The sequence below is a fragment of the Cottoperca gobio genome, chromosome 13 (genome assembly GCF_900634415.1).
Source record: "Cottoperca gobio chromosome 13, fCotGob3.1, whole genome shotgun sequence".
In the NCBI taxonomy this organism is placed as follows: Eukaryota; Metazoa; Chordata; class Actinopteri; order Perciformes; family Bovichtidae; genus Cottoperca; species Cottoperca gobio.
The window spans coordinates 7,893,703-7,909,470 of record NC_041367.1 but is presented as its reverse complement, the minus strand read 5'-3'; the positions used below and the strand labels follow the sequence as shown (position 1 = coordinate 7,909,470).

At 41.6% G+C, this 15,768-nt stretch overlaps 1 protein-coding gene across 1 annotated transcript in view; it reads right to left on the bottom strand.

Moving 5' to 3' along the window:
- The window catches only part of dync2h1 (dynein cytoplasmic 2 heavy chain 1), a 106,070-nt gene that overhangs the window by 59,072 nt on the left and 31,230 nt on the right, over positions 1-15,768 (bottom strand). Inside the window, 20 exon segments of the mRNA XM_029446704.1 lie at positions 128-214; positions 484-605; positions 730-853; positions 1,647-1,807; positions 1,966-2,079; positions 4,323-4,460; positions 5,324-5,487; positions 5,859-5,940; positions 6,312-6,454; positions 7,067-7,180; positions 7,595-7,703; positions 7,961-8,209; positions 8,748-8,872; positions 10,395-10,559; positions 12,789-12,891; positions 13,165-13,309; positions 13,525-13,676; positions 13,884-14,130; positions 15,272-15,363; positions 15,365-15,532. Of these exon segments, the coding sequence (XP_029302564.1) occupies positions 128-214; positions 484-605; positions 730-853; positions 1,647-1,807; positions 1,966-2,079; positions 4,323-4,460; positions 5,324-5,487; positions 5,859-5,940; positions 6,312-6,454; positions 7,067-7,180; positions 7,595-7,703; positions 7,961-8,209; positions 8,748-8,872; positions 10,395-10,559; positions 12,789-12,891; positions 13,165-13,309; positions 13,525-13,676; positions 13,884-14,130; positions 15,272-15,363; positions 15,365-15,532 (2,804 nt within the window).

Here is a 15,768-nt window from a genome sequence, read left to right as displayed (position 1 = left end):
TGTTTTTATAAGCTTGACATCAGGTCTAGTCATGAGGGAAGATTTAGACTTTCTCACAGGTGAAATACAGTGGAAATGGCAGGATCAAATGCTGGAAGAATAGATGGGAAGTTGGAAGGAGGCATACTTCTCTTTCAACTCGTTGACTTTGGCTCCAACAGAGTTGAGCTGGTCCTCCAGCTTATTCTTCCTACTCTCTGTTTTTCTCAGGTTTCTGGACACACACAAAAAAACACAGTGTCAAGAAGAACTTGTATGTGTAAGTAAGTATGTAAATGCATGAGTACAAGCTGTCAGGTTAAGACCAAGACCTCAAGCTCACTGACAAGCATGTACGAAATCAGAAAAGTTGGAATTTATTTTTCCAAAAACTACAACTTGATGTTTATTTAGGTGTGTGTGGTTATGGTGCTTTCTGGAGCAGTATTTGTGTGTGTGTGTGTGTGTGTGTGTGTGTGTGTGTGTGTGTGTGTGTTTTCCTACTCCAGTAATCCAGCCTGCTCCCTCTCCAGTGGCTCTATCCTCTCTAGGACGTGGGAGTATTGGACGTTGGCTTTGACCCAGGCAGCCAGGGGAGCAGCTGCTGCACTTGCACGCTTTGCATTCTGACCAACAACAGCATCACAAATCAGAAACAATTCAGATATAACAACAGCCACAACACCTGTTTTTAAATCACATTCTCCAACCAAACATCTAATTCTTATTCTGCTATTGTGGCTAGCTGACCTTGGGATCGAAGGAAGCCTTGTTCCTGTTGAGCAGCTCTTCCACACTCTGGCGAATCTCAGGGGTGATGTTCCTCACCTCAAATGTAGTTATATCTTCCCTCACACCACGCTTAGCCAGAAAGCTACGGACAGAAGGAGGAAATGAGCAGGTGACAAATAAAGCAAAGAAATGTTGTGTGTGGTGAGAGTTTGATGTTACATGTAATGGCAATAAAGCAAAGGCAAGAAGTGATGCAGAGATAGATCATTAGCGAGGGAGATAGAATAAAGTGAATTTTTTTATCCAGAGAATTAGGAAGTTAATGTTAATTCAAGCCTGAAATTATGAAACTTAGTTTTTTTTTCATCTCTAATTAAGCAGATGAACAGATGAAATGTATTCTCTTTGTTACTCATGAACGGTTGTTAAATCAAATACTAAGGAAATGGAAAGACACAGTCCTGCAGCATAAATACATGAGATACACACACAGATATGTGTTTTGGCATCGTTATCCACGACTTTCCGGTTTTTTTTTAAGTTGTACTTTTTTTTTCAGCCACGTAACCAAGTGGTGGGGAAAGACAAATGACACACTTGAGCAGAAATAGATTTTTTTGTGTGTTTTCCTTTTAAAAATACACGTTTACAGTACTGCTAAAGTTATCACATTTCTTCATATTAACCCGGGTATAAAGATTTTCTTTCTCTCCATCCTTTCCTAGCTGTGCAAAACATTTCATCATCTTCTTCCTCCAATCCCCCCCCTTATTCCCCCATCCCCTCCTCACACTACTTTTTGATAACCCAAAAGGTGTTGAAGATCCTCGTCAGTGTAATTACTCCCAACGGCGTAACTTTCTCCTCATCTATCTTTTTCTATCCTTACATGTCCACCCTTTTACACATTCTCCCCATCTCTTCCCCCCTCTCACCTCTTCATGCTGACCCAGGAGGTGTCAAAGATGCCCATCATTCTCAGTACCCCCTCCAGGATGTCTCTGATGACATCAGGGGGCATGCGGAGGGAGCGGATTTCAGACAGAGCTTCAGGCTTGATGTTTCCAACTGCACGCTTTGCCTCATCTACCAAAGGCTAGAGGGCAGCAATGTGGGAGGGATACAGAGAAAAGAAGAGATAAGTACAGCTGGAAGGGCACGTATATACCTAGAGAGGTAGAGAGGGCAGTTGTATGTTTGTGTATTTCTAGTTACTGATATATAAGTCACGCTGACTGTACAAGTCAAACTTACCTGCACTTCCTTCAGCTCATGATCTATTTTGGCCTTTCTCTCTTCAATCTTGGAAACTTCTTGAGCCATCTTCCCTTTTATCTTTTCCATTTCTGTCTTCTGGTCACTGGCATTCTGGATAACCAAAAAGAACATACAATGTTTATTTTTGTTGGATTGAATACACACTCTATATACTCTCTTCGACTTGCTACTCCCCCCAAGATCACTTGACCTGGAGATCTTACAACTTAAACCTATCTGAACCTTGTAAAATGTAAATGAGTCTCTTTTTCAGTACTTAAATTCTGAGATGCGCCGGACATACAGCCCCAGTCTTCCTCTGAGTAAAGATGAAAGATTTGGTTTAAGAACAATCAGTAAGACACATCATTGAGGATGAAAAGAGAAAAGAGGATAAAGTCACCTCTATATGATTCATCTCATCATATCTCACCCTCATTCCAAGCAAATCTCTTCATTGACTGTCTTCTCGACCCTCCAACCCTCATGTCACACCTTGATCCCTTCCTATATACCATATATCTCCTATTCCCTCTTCAAATCTAATTTTTCATCCTCCACTGCTTCCAACTCTGAATGTTTCCATCTTCCCCAAGCCTCTATCACCACTCCATCTCATTTGTTTCCACTCTTCATTGCTTTGTCTCAGTCTTCCTCCTTTTTCCCTCCCTGCTGTCTGCATCTCTACAGGAGGCGTAGTTGCTATAGTCCAAAGGGACAAGTCTAGTCGTTAATTATCACTCTGAAAACTGACTGCTGACAGTTTTTTTATTCCGTTGTTTCTTCTCTCTCCCTTCTTCTCTCCATCTCACTCAAAAAGTCAATTCCCCACAGTGAGAAGATAGAAGGATATCATAACTAATGAACAGGGTTCAGCTTCCTTTTCCCCTCCATACATCTGTCGTCAGATTCATCCATCCTCCTGACAGAGTCAGCAGGAGGAAAAGGAAACGTGGATATCAGGAAATAGAAAACACTGGATGAGAAGTCACAGAACAAATGAATGCGCATAGGCACACAAACTAAATAAATAGCGCCTTCACAGCAGGGTAGACACAAATCCAGATGAGAAGTGAAGTGAAGAGGAGAGAAGGGACAAGAAAGAAGTGAAGAGAAGTGAAGTAAACAGAAGGGAAGAGAAGAGAAAGTGAAGTGAAGAGGAGAGTAGGGAAGTGAAGAGAAGAGTAGGGAAGAGAAGAGGAGAGTAGGGAAAAGAAAGAAGTAAAGAGAAGTGAAGTGAAGTAAAGAGAAGGGAAGGGAAGAGAAAGTGAAGCGAAGAGGAGAGTAGGGAAAAGAAAGAAGTAAAGAGAAGTGAAGTGAAGTAAAGAGAAGGGAAGGGAAGAGAAAGTGAAGTGAAGAGGAGAGTAGGGAAGAGAAGGGAAGTGAAGAGAAGAGTAGGGAAAAGAAAGAAGTAAAGAGAAGTGAAGGGAAGTAAAGAGAAGGGAAGGGAAGAGAAAGTGAAGTGAAAAGGAGAGTAGGGAAGAGAAGGGAAATGAAGAGAAGAGTAGGGAAAAGAAAGAAGTAAAGAGAAGTGAAGTGAAGTAAAGAAAAGGGAAGGAAGAGAAAGTGAAGTGAAGAGGAGAATAGTGAAAATAAAGAAGTGAAGGGAAGGGAGAAAGAGAAGAGAGGAGAAGAGAAGTGAAGTGAAGAGGAGAGTAGTGAAAATAAAGAAGTGAAGAGGAGAGTAGTGAAAATAAAGAAGTGAAGAGAAGAGAAGAGAAAGAAGAGAAAGAAGTGAAGATGAGAGTAGGGAAGAGAAGAGAAGAGAAGAGAAGAAAGAAAGTGAAGATGAGAGTAGGGAAGAGAAGAGAAGAGAAGAGAGGAGAAGAGGATAGAATAGAAGAGAATAGAATAGAAGTGAAGTGAAGTGAAGAGGAGAGAATAGAAATAAGTGAAGAGAAGAGGACAGCAGGGAAAAGGAAGAAGTGAAGAGATGTGAAGTGAAGTTAAGAGAAGAGAAGAGAAGAGAAAAAAGTAAAGAGGAGAGTAGGGAAGAGAAGAGAAGAGAAGAGGATAGAATAGAAGAGAAAAGAAGTGAAGTGAAGAGGAGAGGAGGGAAAAGAAAGAAGTGAAAGGAAGTAAAGAGAAGAGAAGAGAAGAGAAATAAGTGAAGAGAAGAGGACAGCAGGAAAAAGGAAGAAGTGAAGAGATGTGAAGTGAAGTTAAGAGAAAAGAAGAGGGCGAGCAGTGAGGAGGGCCACAGTGAGAGTTCAGAGGAGGATAGATATAACTTGGAGGAGACATGAAACCCTGCAGGACCTCTGTCCTGTCTGCCACTGAGTGCCAAAGTTAAACACACTGACATACACACACTTACAGACATACTGTTCATACACACACAAGCACACACACACCTGCATGGAAGTGGTAATTTCCTGCAGGGCAGAATCTGCCTCCTGTTGTTTAGTCTTCAGCAAAGCACTCTGCTCTGCAGCCCGCCTCTTCAGATCATCCACCAATGCTTTAGCTTCGTTCAGCTTAGACACGCCTGCCTGCAGACACAAGTCAAACATAAGATGTGAGAGACATGAAATATGGCTCTGATATATGAGAAGCAAAAACAGCATAGAAAATGATATACCAAGTTCAACAGTGGTCTTAATCATTAGGGCAAAAGATACGTTTTTTTTATTTAATGTGTATTAGAATTTATTTTAGAAACAAGGTAATACAAACTGTTCTGTGAGCGCTAAAAAAAAAAGAATCGGACCGATCCACTAGGGCTGTACCAATTGTTATTTTTTCACATTCATTCGAAATAACACACTTTTTTAAATTTACTTTTAGTATGTGCTGAAGCTGCCCTTTCAAAATGTGTACTGTTGCATGCGTTATGCAAACAATTCGGACATACTACTTTGTCGTAACATTGAACTTTGACCCTCTTGCTCATATATCCGCTCTGTAAAGGATTGTGGGTCAGAATAGCCAGAAAACCATGCTGGCTTACATACTGCAATATGCGACCTGATGCAGTAGGACATCCTGGCATTTTTGACATACTGCATTTGACATAATATTTATTAGGGACAAAATAAATATTTTTCTGGCATACTAAATAAATAGTAATGTAGTATGGGTATCGGAACGCACCGAGAGAGTCAGAGCGAGGGAAAGAGAAGGTGGACTATGTTTCTGTGAGACGCCCCTTTCTTTCCCTCCAAAATCGCAGACTCCACTTTCAACCGGGTTAATAAACAACATACTTTTACTTTTATATTTTGAAGTGCACAAAAACTAAATGTCTACTGTACTGTACTGTACTTGTGGAAAACAGTCAAACAAACACTTGGCGTGAGTACTTTCCCTACCCATCTTTATGCATATGGACCTTGTACTCGAGCTGATATTGTACCTGCAGATGCTGTTGTCTCGTTGTGAGCTGGCTCTGTTTCCGGCTAAACAATGCAGTGTAAACATGCAGAAAGGCCATGTACTGGCTCGGTGTTGCACCATGTTCTCTGCATGACTCATGGACCATCAGGAACAAACGGCACAGTTCTCCCTGAGCCGACCCTGCTGGGAGCAGAGGATGAGGACGATTGTGAGCACAAACTGATTTAAATTTCAGAGGTCATTGAACTTCTTAACATAAAACGCAGCCAAACACAGGCTAGAAACAATGTTACTTCAACATTATAACATGAAAAATATCAAAATAGTTATGTTTTAAAGGTGCAACATGTATGATTAACATGGTAGGTTATATATGCAAACTACTTTATACACTGGTGGAAGACTGTGTTATTAAATGAAGTGTCTACAAACTACATCCACAGAAGAGCAGTATAATTAGTCTTAGGGACATGACAGGGATAAACTATAAAAAATAACATCATCATCATTATAATTAACACAACTTAGTATAGTATATGTACAAGTGCTCCTACCTGAGCTTTTCCCCTTTGAGGTCTTTTCCCTTTCATTCTCCTCCCGTCCTCCTTCTGTCTTTGCCAGCAGCAGCTCAGGAATCTGACACGGTACAGGTTTACACACCAGATGTGAAAGTTAGATGGAAAGCCAGGATGCATGCATTAAAAACTTTCTAATCTCACTTGCTCAAGTTTAAAATGTAAAGTTTCAGTTACCACAATAGTGAATATAAAGCTACTGAGTACTTGTAAAGCATACAAGGATGATACAAGGATCTGGATAAGACTGTTTCCGGGGAAAAAAGTACATTTCTATACTCAACACTTTTTTATTTCTAGATCTTAAATACTGGTGTGAACTTTATCAGCAATTGCTGATTTAAAATCTGTTTTTGATCTTGCCACTGTACTTGTAACTCCTTTTCCCCATCCTCCTCCTCCTCCTCCTCCTCCTCCTCCTCCTCCTCTCACCTTCTTCATGCTGCTTTCAGACCATCCCTCCATCCACTGGACAGAACACTTGCGGTAGAAAGCTGGGTTGCTCTCACAGTTGATGGTGAAGTTAGAGTTGGAGCAGTCCATGACCAGAACAATGTGGAGGTTCTGCTGGATTCCTAAGGAGGTGTGACACACAAAGAGAAAGGTCAGAGTAGAGTACTAGCTGGGGAATAAAAAAATAAATGGAGGAGTTAATCACAAAATGTCGTTTAAAGACACAGCAAATGAGCCGGAAACAGAGGCAGTAAAGGGGCAATGTGAAGACTGGCACTAGTTATTGTGTTGCTGATATTTCCCCTTAAAGCTTGTAGCTCCCTGACAGAGTTGGTCTTTAGTGGGTAATACTTTGACAATAATAGAGCTGCTGATTGTATTCTCTAGCAGCAACATCAACCTCAGTGACACGGCACCATTTCTACAGTAAACACACCGCTGCACAGCAGGGAAGCAGAGGAATCAAAGGAGTCCGATAAAATCACAGAAGAGAACAACCGATAACACAATCAGTGGAAAGAAAGGACACGTGTTGTACTTTTACAGTGAGACGAGCTCTGGTCCTCTTCTCACTGTAAAAGTACAACACGTGTCCTTACAACATATACCACATACATGGGAACAGACTACAATATTGTCTTTGTTACATTCATGCCAATAAAGCATATTGAATTGAATAAATAACAGGCAGACAGACAGAGGGACTGGGCTCTCGATCAATATACAGTACTAACTGTGGGAAAAGTAGTTGTAAAGTGGTCCGGTGAATCCATCCTGGGAAGCAGCATCTTTGAGGGGGGAGAGGAGAGGCTCCAGTTCTTCTGGGGTGTATAGACCTGGAACTTCACCTGAAACATAACACACGCAAATATATGATCTGTGTGTCGTTAGACACGAGCATCTCTCAGAAGAATGTAAACACAAGATAGTAGGGCCAGGTCGCATTAAAACTGCAACCTACTGTATGATTGGTGAAGCATAGTTATTGCTGAAATGACCAAAGCATGGTTCATATCCGAATGGAGACCATGTTTACTCCAGAACAAGGGCTGCAATAAGCATGTGTCTGATACTTAAAAGATTCAATGCGTGCACACAGTATACAAACAAGAAAAAAAGCGTATTTCTAAAAATAATTTCAACATTTCCTTTATTACTTACATTAACCTAATCCGAAACCTGACTTTAACATTAAAAAGAAAAACCTCGAGGACAAAAAAGTCAGAAACATGGAAGAAAAGGAAAACAAACACAATACACACCTGATGACAGCAGGCTGTTGACCATCTCTAAGAAAGCTGGGTGAACAAACTGATAGTCTTCCAACAGGAGAACCACCTGTTGGCCCTCCAGACCTGCCAGCTGCATCACCTACACATACACAATGCATACACATACATTATACATATAAACGCAACACATCACAGGTATACTGACACCAAAGTTCCTTTAGCAAACTATCTGTGTATTAATACTTTAATTACTATTTAATAAAAACTTGATATAATGTTGATATGAATGTAATTAAACAGCTCAGTACAATCATCTCTAAACGCATTCTGTAAACATTGGTAAGTTTAACACAATGTGAACTAGTTGAGCCAATAAATAAGACAATCCACTCTTACCGTCTTGAGATCATTGCTGAAATGCTTAAGAGAATAACCACGGGAGATTTTGGGAGTGAACAATGTGAATCCATGCATGTGTGACACCAGGCACGTGGCTGTGTGCCGCCCCACTCCACTCCTGCCCGCCAGAAGCAAAGAGCCACCGGGTCGGCTCAGGACCCGATCCACCCTAGACACAAAGTCACACACTTCCCAGAACAGGAGAAGATCCAGCTCCTTGTTATCACGGCTGTACAGCACTTCTCCCTAAAGGGGGGAAAGGGAGGAACACACACACAGACACACACACACAGACACACACACACACACAAAAGGTGTAAAAGCTGCACTACAGACACTACAGAATGAAATGAAAAGAAGAAAACAAATAACACAGAGATAAAAGCAGCAGCAGAAAAATAAGCAGTATTCAGATCCTTAAATTACTAAAGGTAAAGTTGCAATACCATAACGTAAAAACACTTTATTACAAATAAAAGCAAATGTGTCATTACGCAGAAGAGCATATTTTAGAGTTTTCTTGTATTGTATCATATTAATGATGCGTTAATGGCAGTTCAATGTTGTAGCTAAGAAGCAAAAATAAAGATTGTACTACTAGATACTCCGATGGGGGGGGGGGGGGGGGGGTATATTGTAATGAGCCTGGATGTGACATAGGAAGTGGAGTCAAGTCTGAATGGCTTGTTGAATTCCATGTTTTCTGACTGTGTGCAGTGCATACTTAATTCAACAGGCCTGGTCACATGCACAACACACCAGACAACGGTTCCTCACTGTGTACCTTCTGGATAACTTGTTTTAGGTCAGCAGAGTCCAGACGCCCCAGTTGTTTACCATGAGGAGGGAGAGACTGTCCTGGAGCCATTACAGCACTTTCAGAGGCTCCCCATGTCACATAGAAACCATCTGCACACAGGGGAAACATTACCGACGGTTAGTAACACACATCACGTGCACATCAAATGGCAGAGGTGAGACAAAATACACAAAAACAATGAGTACTGTAAAGGAAAGTGCTGTCACAAAAATGAACTACATGTGAAAATGAGATAAGTGTGTGTGAATGTTCAACCTGGGCATCTTGGCTTTGTTTTCAAATCCCACAGCTTACATACCAGATGTTGTGGAGAAGCAGGCAGGTGTGTGTTTTACCAGTGGACTGCATTTTTAACCACTCTTTGGAAGAGACATTTCTCTCTCAGGTTACAAGTAACAGCCTTTAGCTGATGCTCTCTCACAGGTAGGATATAAATGCAGACTGTTTATGTTTATATTCAGCAGTCTAGCCAATGCCCAGAAGGGTGAGCAGATGCACCAGATACAGTCTTGTAGTTACTGAGCACCGGTGATATAGGTATGCACCCCCAATGTTAAGTTTGAACATTTATAGAGTTGGTTCTTGGCATTAACACTGTAGCTGGAAGAATGCTTTGGATGTGCTGATGTGATGAAAAACATTTAACCTTTAGGCTTCTGGCTCTCTGATGTCTTTAGTCGAACTGCCAGCTATTGTTTAGCAGTTTCAATGACCTCTGTTATAGATGTGTCATTGTATTTATGCAGGACCTGTTCTTGATCACTACACCTCCCTGAGTTGAGCTAGCTTTCTTTGCATGTTTTTTATCTATATTGGCTTCCAATATTAGTTTGCATGAAGACAACTGGCTATGGCTTGCTCTTGCCAGCATTTGCCAATTATTTCTAGTGCTGCTGTGCAGATCATTACCAAGCATAGTGTATATTAGTATAACTACACACATTTATATCCAACGAGGGCAGGATACTGCATTTATCTTTTACTCTCATTCGACTTAGGGTCCTGAGGGGACCTCTTGTACAGTGTGGGCAACACTAGACATCATTCTGGCACGGCTCTTGATTCTTGTACGCGTTTGTTCTTATTTATGTCACACTAAGAGTTGGCAGGCAAGTGTAGCATTGGAGTCTTGCCAGCTCCACCCAGGATTTAAAACCTGTTGCCAACATCTTGCCGCTGCTATAACCAGGGAATTCAAATGTTATTACCTGTGGTGACATTATATTGTTGATCAGTGAATGAGAAACATTGTTGAGCAGTAAGCACTTGAGTTTTGTTTACAATTGTGGAGCGGTCAAACCAAGGAAGAAGAAGGTAAGAAGGATTGAAAGAGGTGTTGGTTTAAAATAAGCAAACAGACCATTAGCTTAGAAACGGACATAAATGCAGAGCTGTCAAAAGAACAGAGCCAATCACATATTGCTTTCACTCAGGCATGAATGGCAAAGTGAAAATATTGGCATGCATTGCATCTCAATTAAGTACTCAATCTGTAATAGAATTATTCTTGCTTCGCCCCAATGTTGGGCTGTTTAATCCCTCAGTTGTTTTGTGTGAGTATGTGTGAATTGAATGAGGGTGTATGTCAGCGAGATTTGATCCATCCCATACCAGTCATGTTGTCTAGAGCATCAGAGCCCCAGTCTCCCCGTATGATGGAGGAGAGGATGTTATCAAAGGTGTGAAGGTCTTTGGAGGAAACTAGCCGGTCTCTGAACAGCCTCCTGGCCTCAGATGCTACCACCTCCAACACGCTGTCTGTCACGTTAGATTGAGCTAAAAAGGAATACATGAGACACGCACACACATATTTGGATTAATACCCGACAGGATATCCCAAGCCGTGCACATGTTTGCATTAACACACAGAATGGCATTTGCTCATTTTGTTTGAAATGTTGAACCTTGATGCAAAATTCAGCGCATAGACTTACTGCTTTCTGTTTCTCACTTACACTATAACACATGTAATGAGGATTTTGTCATCCGTCCATACCTGTCACAGTTGTTTAAGTTTCAAAAAGTGCAGACACAGACACAAGCACAGTGTTTACACTGTGACTCAGGCATGAGTCAAAGCGCTCAACATGAGTCAAAAGGCTGTTTCTGGTGAGATCAGGCATGACAAACGCACCTCCCAGGAGTATGACTAAATTTACTATGTTCCCCCAAGAATCAGCAGAGTGCTGCTACACTGTGGCTAAAAAGAGAGTGCTACAGGGACAGGCCAGCATTGTGGTCTCATCGGCCACTGGCTTCAACAGTGTCTGTCACATTACATTGAAAGAGAGTCAAACAGAGGACACAGTTGACACTCCCAGGTTTTTGTGGCATATTAAATTTGAAAGACCACAAAGGAAAATAAAACACTTAAAGTGCCAATTGCCATGCTAAACATTTTCTATGCGTACGGTTTTCAAGCGATTTCCTTGACCAAAACCCCCCCAGTCCACGCTCTGAAGTGGACAACCTATGTAAACGCAACACTGTTTCTAAATGAGCTCAAACTAATCTTATCTTTGGCATTTTTGTAATGTATTTTTGTCTTATTTATTGGCTGACAAATCCGCTGATACTGATGTATTTGTGATAAGCTTAAATTGGCTGATGATATCAGCCATTCCAATGTATCAGGCATCATACATGACCTCCTTATCATTTATACGGGGAAACATACATAATCACGCTTGGTCTTGGGCACAAATTCAAAGTTAGTGTTATCTCCACTAAATTTAAAAGGACTGCGACTTAAACACAGAAATGAAACCTGCAATAACTAACACTTGAGAGCAGCGGAAACAAGCTTTCAACACAACATTCACATATCATCGTCTTTAAAAGGTCATATGGCGAACATGTTTGCTAACAGTTGCCTATTTGTACATCTAGCAGGTTTCATCTGGAGACCGTTTCTGGCCGCCTGGCAAATATAAGTACATGTTTAATCTCTTTTAGCTTTCTGGTCTCTACCAACTCCTAAGGAAAACATATGTCTGTGTAGCTACTATATGCTCCACTATGTTCAGCAGCTAGCTAGTTGCTAACTGTGCCTGTCTGCTGTTTGGTGTGGAGCAGGTAGTGTACAGTGGGATTTGAGGCCAAAAAACAACGGTATAAGAGTATTTATGTGCTGTTAATAAATCCATTATGATTACATGCACACTTAAACTCAACACAACACAGTCATAGAATAAAGATGAAGAAAGTGTTTTGTTTTACATACCAAAAAGAAGGTAAGCAGCAAGAGGGGAAAACAGGGAGGAGGAAGCAAAAGTCAGTCGAAAAATGATGAGCATAGGAAAAGAGAAGTTTGTCCGCTGACGTGTTTAATTAAAATAAATGATTGGACTCACTATCACAGCAGGAACACATTGCGGAAGGAGAGAAAGAGTGACAGAGGGAGAGATGAAAGGACAGCAAAGGGAGAGGATGATAAAAGAGGGGGAGAGAGACAAGTGACAGATAGGAAGTGAGGACAGAGAGAGAGAGAGAGAGAGAGAGAGAGAGAGAGAGAGAGAGAGAGAGAGAGAGAGATCGAATGGAGAAAAAGGTGAGACAGTAGCTCTGAGCTAAAAGAATACTGACAGGAAAATAAGCCATATGGTGCTGTCCTTTTGATTCTGGCATACAAACTGACAGTGTTATAATAATAATATGTGTTCCTCAGCAGCAGTAACATTATTCTACGTGAAGGTCTTTAGGGAATTTGAAGAAAAGCCAGTAGGGTCATTCAATTTAACTATTTTTGTTTGCATACAGCAGTGCTTTTGAAAATGTGTGTGAGCCCCTTACTGGCCATGCGTCTGAGAGTTTAGGGTTCCCACATAACAAAACTTAAAAAAAAGTGATAACTGGCTCCCCATTAAGGTTCTTATTTGTTCCCTAACTTCAAGAAGGTTTGAGTGTCCCGGGTTATTACATCAATCTTAATCCTGTCAAAAAAAGTGCTCATACACACATACACAGACATTAATGTGCTGCATTCTTGCATGTGTGTTTGGTTACCTGCAGTGAGATCATATCGCAGCAGGCTGAGGACCCATTCTGTGAGGATACAGGGGGTAAACAGGTAGTGGCTGTGATCATCCACAGTAAACTTGGCTTTCACCTGAGAGTTAAGAAACACAGAAAGATACACGATACATACATATCAATAGGACACAATCCATTGGCAACTGACAATATGCTGAGGGTTGTATTTACATTGATTCACCAAAATAAGTGCCTTTATGTTTCTGCCTCGTGTGTGATACAGTCACTTCATGAAGTTAAATAAAGAAACTAGATATGCAAATGTTAATGGTTATACATTTCCCAGGTAAGACCATGTTGCTACAAATACAAATGTGAACACAAATGAACACCCTGTCCAAGTGAATACCTGTTCATAGAGCTGCACAAGAGACCCGGCCAGCTGGTGTGTTTTCCCTGTGCTGGCCCATGATGCCTGGCTGCCCAGGCTATGCTGGAGAACTGGCTGCAGGTATGCTGAGTAGATAGTCTGCAGCTGCTCCCTGTCTGGATAGCTAAAGGCAGAGGCAGATGGATGTGGGAAATAAAAGACAGTGGAACAGGGTTAGAGGGAGACCAACAGTGAAACAGAGCGAGATGAAGGAAACATGATGATGTTACATAATGTAACAAAACATACAGGGCATGTACTGTATGCAAACACATGTATATTGCAGGATGTTTGGCAATGTGAAAAGTAATGTGTTGAGTACATGTTCCCCATACTTACTCTATAGTGCCGATGCGAACTATAGATGAGAAGCGGGAGGTGAGCGAATGGCTCCCTACAGCACCCCCTGTTGACATGGAGGCCACCACCTGGATGTTCTCTAGACTCACCCACTCCAGATTCTCATCATAAAATCCCTTATAAGTCAAAACCTGGAGAAAAGACAGCGAGAGACAGAATTAAGAAGGTGGAAGAAATGGGGGAAAGTTGAGAGAAAGTAAGACATTTATTAAAGGGCTGTAAGAGAAACTCCCAAGTACTTTCCGATTATACATGGAACAGCCCTGGACCCACACTGATGTGATAGGAACCAGTGTCAAAGTCTATCTATCTAGTCACTAATTGGTTGTCCTCCCTACCTGCTGCAGGAAGGCAGTGAGGTTGCTGGTGCCCCATTTGTCAGGTTTGGGTAGGTTGATGTCTTTTAGGTAGAGCACAAGGTTCTCACAGTCTTTGGGTCTAAAGACTCGACCGGTGTTTGAGCTGAGCAACAGGCAGGTCTGACCGAGCTTCTGTAGGACATGGCGAGATGAGGTCTGGGCACTGCAGTGAACCACGGCGACTTGGGTGGACCGCAGCCCAGAGAAGGCGTAGCGCAGGAGCATGCTGGACAGACAACAATAAATACAAAAAAGGTAAAAAAAACACACAGGACGTCATTTCTTTTTTTTGTTTTACTGTGACCAGATAGGAACTACAGCTTCAGCCAAATGAATAAATGCTGTGACTCGTATACATCTCATATATGATTAGGATGGTGACAGGACTGCAGGAAACGATGAGAAGAAGAAATAAGTGGCAGTGCTGTATATAACAAGAGGGCCACGGGGAATCTAGAGAACAATGTTTGTCAGAACAGACCCAAAGGCAATGACAGACATTTTGTCAGGGCGCAGACAGAAAGAGAAAATAATTGAAAAGTAAATAATATGCATGCATGCTTCGTCAAGTGTATGTGTCTGTAAATTAATTAGATGTTATTTGATCAGAAGAGTGACAAACCCTGTCACAGTGACCTTTCAGATGGCAAGAGGACGAGAAAAGGAGACATCGCGTGAGACTCAACTGGAGTGTAAAAGGCAAACTGAGTGACCCTTGTTCTTCAAACCCCTGGGGAGGGAAGCAATTACTTTTGAGGGAACTACTCTCTGCGTACATATACATCAGGCTGAGCGCACATGCACAAGAAGATCTGATCCTTATTCTGACTTGTCAGTGCCTTTACGCAAAGGTCAAGTCTTGAATAACAGAAGCTTTGATATCAGTCTTGATTGTGTGCTCGCATTACTTTAACTCTCCACACTTGAGTGCCTCTGCCACACAATCCATAACGCACTCTTCCACCGTGATCTCAAGAAACCTTTTTATTTTTTAACAAGCAGACCCACATGAGGTGTGCCTGGAACAGTGTCTTTTTAAACAGATTACACAGACTGCAACCTTATAAATGATATGAAACAATCATAGCTATGTTGGTAAATGAGTGAATGTCAGATTGCGTAATATTAACTCAGCAATCATGACGCTGTGACGAGTTCAATACATTTTTAATTAACGTCTTCAAAAAGTCCGTATTTTTGTGCTTTGATCCATATTTTGGGATTGTCTGCAATTTTGGTACTTACACACTGTGTCTCCGTATACATAATATTGCAAGTGTGTGTGCAAATGCTCCCTCTGTTTATGATTACTGTATGCAAATGTTTGTGCTCTGTGTGTGCATGCCACTCTGCATGAGTGTCATTACCCTTTTCCGCAGCCCTCTGGCCCGACCACCATGAAGGGCTGCCTGTGCTGAGCTGTGAGCCACGGAGAGAAGCAGTGCAGACCTCTCTGCATAGTCTGGAGTCTCAATGACAGGTAGTGTGTGTGAATGAGATAGCTGTTCCAGTGAGAGACCCTCGGGACGATGGAATGTATAGGCTGCTAGATGGCCGCTGTCAGAGTCGTAGTAGGTATCCAGAGGTTTTTTGGAGTCTGGTGGGCTTTCTCTAGCCCAGCTCAGCAACTGCAGACGTATACAGAAATAAAGGCGAACATTAAGATCAGGACTGATGTGTTTCTGAGTAGTGGCATTACAGAAGTTAAATTATATCCTCTATTAGTATTTCAATGATGACTCAACCCTTTATTTTTTATAGCTGAGGAGACTTACTCTAAGAAACAAGTTAAGTTTGAGACATGAATTGAATTTGAATACTAAACTGTTCTTACAGTCACCCTTTGCCCATACAGAAAACACAG